This window comes from Tupaia chinensis, unplaced genomic scaffold, assembly GCF_000334495.1.
Source record: "Tupaia chinensis unplaced genomic scaffold, TupChi_1.0 Scaffold000217_1, whole genome shotgun sequence".
NCBI classification, from domain to species: Eukaryota; Metazoa; Chordata; class Mammalia; order Scandentia; family Tupaiidae; genus Tupaia; species Tupaia belangeri.
Window position 1 is genome coordinate 1,171,164 of NW_006159692.1, and position 4,519 is coordinate 1,175,682.

The 4,519-nt window shown below is 43.5% G+C and overlaps 1 protein-coding gene across 3 annotated transcripts in view; it reads left to right on the forward strand.

Annotated features, from left to right (window-relative positions):
* The window catches only part of STAMBPL1 (STAM binding protein like 1), a 52,444-nt gene extending 47,925 nt beyond the window's left edge, over positions 1-4,519 (forward strand). For all 3 annotated transcript variants that reach the window (XM_006147607.3, XM_027771484.1, XM_027771485.1), the window contains 3 exons: positions 1,472-1,584; positions 3,114-3,213; positions 4,203-4,519. In XM_006147607.3, coding sequence (XP_006147669.1) covers positions 1,472-1,584; positions 3,114-3,213; positions 4,203-4,259 — 270 coding nt within the window. In that variant the 3' untranslated portion in view covers positions 4,260-4,519. The remainder of the gene's footprint in view (positions 1-1,471; positions 1,585-3,113; positions 3,214-4,202) is intronic.

Sequence of the window (4,519 nt, forward strand, 5' to 3'; positions counted from 1 at the left end):
CTTTACTTTTTTTTTTTTTTCTTTTTTTTTGGAGAGGTTTTTAGCTATAGGGCGCATGCGCTCGCCAGAAAGACAGAGAGAGACAGAGAGACAGAAAGCGAGAAATCACCCCCCAGGGTGGATGGCCATGCCGCAATCCCTTCTCTTCTATTCTCCTCTTGGGATCTTGGGCACGCACATACATGTGCCCAGCATGAGTTTAAGCCACTGGGTCCGGTACTTGAACCGTGGTCGACTATATGGGAGTCCAGTGACATAGCCACTACGCTAACTTCTGGTCCCTCTATTTGCTTTACTTTACAATAAGCAATATGCCTTACTGTTGCTTAGAAAGCATTGCATTTTAAAGGCATTATGTAGCTTCACATGATTTCTGCAACAGGAATGCAGTTTAAAGGAAAACACATTGTAGCAAAGAAATTGTCACATAAACTAAGAATGACAATCTATTAGATTGTGCACTTACATTGACAAGCTAGTATCAACTTATCTCAAGCAGTCCCACATTAGAAACAAGTTTTCCCTTTATCATCTTCTCTGTATATAATGTATCCAACAATGAAGTTAAATTGTTTAAATAATGAATTTGACGTAATTCTAGAATTGCAGGATTCTGCTTTTTCTTTAATGTATTTCACCATATCAAACTGTTGTGGCTTAATAAGTATTCGAATATATTACCTTTCTAACCCCTGGTGGTTATGATGAACTTTCGTGATTGTTTTGACTGAGTACAATGATTGTAATACATTCAAAGGTGATTTATTTTGGATACAACTTGACTGTAGGAAAGAAGGTCTGAATTAGAATCAGACAGGCTTAGACTTAATTTAGACTTGGCCTAACCTGCTGTATGAAGCTCCAGCAAGCTACTGACTCCAGTAGGGTTTTCAGTCAAGCTCTGCGTCTTAGCAGGGGTGTGGCCGTGGCAGGGGACTTACCTTTCCTTAGCCTCGGGACCCCTTTCTGTGAAACAGATAAAAAAATGGAATGTCTTCGATGCGATGTGCTGATCAAATGACAATCTGTCTACAGTCTCTGGCAAGTTAGTTTCCTGCTTTCTTTCCTAAGAAGATTACAAGCCTCTTCTCGAAGTTGTAGTTATTCCAGAGAAGCAAATAATAGGACTGCATGGAACAAAGGGTTATGTCACAAAACATTATTTAAAACGAATAACTCATTTAGGTCCATCTGTTATTGTTATTATTTTTAACTGGACCAGAGAGAAACAGAGAGGGAGAGAAAGGGAAAGTAAGAAAGCAAACCACTAGGTTTGGAACTCGAACCATGGCTGGCCACACGGGAGGCCAGCGTCCCACCCCCAACGCCACCCGCAGGCTCCTGCAAAACATTTTTAAAAGTTCTTATTTGATTAATGATGGTAAAAGAGAACAAAGCTAAAATAAATAGAATTTTCTCTTAGAAGGGGCTGTAGCCATCGTGGTAAGATTATCCTCTTTTCCTTCGACAGACTCACCCCACGCAGACGGCATTCTTATCCAGTGTGGATCTTCACACGCACTGTTCCTATCAGCTCATGTTGCCAGAGGCTATCGCCATTGTGTGTTCACCAAAGCATAAAGAGTAAGTGGAGGGGCCAGCGGGTGGCATAATGGTTACGTCACTGGACTCCCACAAGCCCGATCTTGGTTCGAGTCCTGGACCTGACAGACTCACCCCACGCAGACGGCATTCTTATCCAGTGTGGATCTTCACACGCACTGTTCCTATCAGCTCATGTTGCCAGAGGCTATCGCCATTGTGTGTTCACCAAAGCATAAAGAGTAAGTGGAGGGGCCAGCGGGTGGCATAATGGTTACGTCACTGGACTCCCACAAGCCCGATCTTGGTTCGAGTCCTGGACCTGGTGGGCTTGAAATGCATGGCGGGCACATGTGCGTGCGTGCCCAAGATCCCAGGAGGAGAATGGAGGAGAGGAGATTGTGGCATGCCATCCCCCTGAGGGGTGATTTCTCATTGTCCCTCTCACTCTCTCCTCTCTCTCTCTCTCTCTCTCTCAATGAGTGCACACACCCTAAGGCTAAAGTCTCTTTAAAAAAAAAAAAAAAAAAAAAAAAAAAAGAGTAAGCGTAACTACCTAGGGGAGCCTGCGGAGGCTGCCGGGTTCTTTGTCTGCACACTGCCCGGGGCACTTGGCTAGACATGCGTGTGATGCCCTTGAGACACTGGTGAGTGGCAGCCATCTGCAGCCTGCAGTCTTTGGCATTATTATTATTATCATTATTATTATTATTATTGTTTTGAGGGCACACGTGCTGTTAGAGATGGGGAGAGGGCAAAGGAAATCAAGGAAGTACCCCCTGGGGCATGACACACCACTTTCTCCCCCATTTCTCCCTCCTCTTGGGATGTTGGGCACACATGCATGCCTGCCAGCTGTGTTTCTCAAGTTGTTGGTCCAACACTCAAACTGCACATTCGGCCACGTGGGATTTGGCTGCCCTAATGATTTTGGCATGTACACACACACACACCCAGCATTTTTGAAGCCATAGGATTCAGATTCTAGTCAGCCATGTGGAAGGTTTGGCTCTCTGAAACACTAGGCTACGGGGCTGGCCTGGGAGTCAGACAAACGGATATCGGAATCCTGGCTCCACCTTCAGTGGTGTGTACAGCAGGATTCCTGGTCACTGGGACCTCAGATGTTTTGCCCCTAACCTGCCCATCGGGTCCACATGAAGATGAGATCATGAGATCAGGTGATGGTCTGTATGATGTGCTCCGTGCCCAGTGCCAGAGGCCACAGTAAACACGCAGTAAGTGTTTGCTGGTGCCGTAAACCCTACTAACTGTGTTAGAGAAATGAGAAATACCTGCCCTTGTATCTCCTCACAGGGGCCTTGGCTTCTCCCCCAGGGTCTCGGACAACACCCAGCCTTGTTCCTATTATGGTCCTACAGGGAGTCAAAGAGAAGGCATTGTCTCCCCTGGGCTTCTGTTCTCTGGGCCAGTCCTCGAAAGATGGCTTTAAACCTCGCCGTAGAATCCCTAGGTCATGTTTCTCTCCTAATGGCTGTATGTGCTTCTGCCTTTCAAAGAAAGTCCATATGACCCTTCACTGTTCTGCCTTTCCTTCACATGAAATCCAGCACTGGTATCTTCAGACTCACCAATGCCGGCATGCTTGAGGTTTCTGCTTGTAAAAAGAAAGGCTTCCATCCGCACACCAAGGAGCCCAGGCTGTTCAGTGTGAGTAGACAGCTTTTGCTTTTTCTGCAGATGTTCATGTTTTACTGCCTGCACCCCCAGTTTTTCTCAGAAAAGAGAAAGCAGTTGTCTCATATGGGATGAAACGCGATGCTTAGTTTGGAGTTTTCCTGAAGAAAAGGAATTAATCTTTGTATTTAATCTCTGATTTCTTCCCACAGATGTTTTATTTGTGAAGGAGCGTTCACATCTCTGGGGTAGAGTTGATGCATGGGGTTACCTTCCCATTCACATGTTTGTGTGATACTTAGCGCTTCCTTCAAAGTTGAAGGAAACAAGCAATTATTTGAGAAAACGGCAGTCGATGTCTCATGAACGGTGTTTACTAGATGTTTACTAGATGTAACCAGATTAGTTTTTTCATAACAATGTAAAGAACACTATAATCATACTTGATTAGCTTTGCATCGCCCCAATAGAAACAAGCATTATTTGACCACATCTTTTCTTTCTATTCACTTGGGGATTCTGTGTCTGGAACATCAAAGAAACATTAAAAATAAGTAAGTTAAAAATTACTTAATATGAACATGACGTGGTAACTTCTGTAAATATCTTCCTGTTAAAAATGAATAAACATGGGACCAGCAGATGGCATAATGGCTATGTCACTGGACTCCCATGTAGTCAACCATGGTTCGCATCCCGAACCTGGTGGCTTAAACTCATGCTGGGCACGTGGGCATGCGTGCCCAAGATCCCAAGAGGAGAATGGAGGAGAAGGGATTGCGGCGTGGCCATCCCCCGGGGGGTGATTTCTCGCTTTCTGTCTCTCTGTCTCTCTCTCTCTTTCTGGCAAGTGCACGCGCCCTATAGCAAAAACCTCTCAAAGAAAAATAAAAAAAGAATAGACATGACTGTGTTTGTTCTGACTGAAAATATTTTTTTATACTAGGTAATTCATACTCCTTCCCTAAAGAGAATCTTATGTTAAATTTTATAATATAAATATCATTTTTTTTCTTTCCTAGATATGCAAACATGTGTTGATAAAAGACATAAAAATAATCGTGTTGGATCTGAGGTGATATGTTCCGAATATAAGCTCCGTCAGCCCCGGACACCTACCTGCCCTTGGATGTGTGGTTGCCTGATTTTCTTAAGATGTTTCCAGAAATGACTGATATTTTATATTTATACATTTTAGATCAGAAAGTTTGATATTTATTGCTCTTGCTATTTTAGACTTTTCTTTTTTGGTTGCTATCTCAAGAGAGATTAACGTGATGTTAAATCAGTACCTATTAATGTACCCAAATATTATGACCCAATAATAAATTGTGCTGCA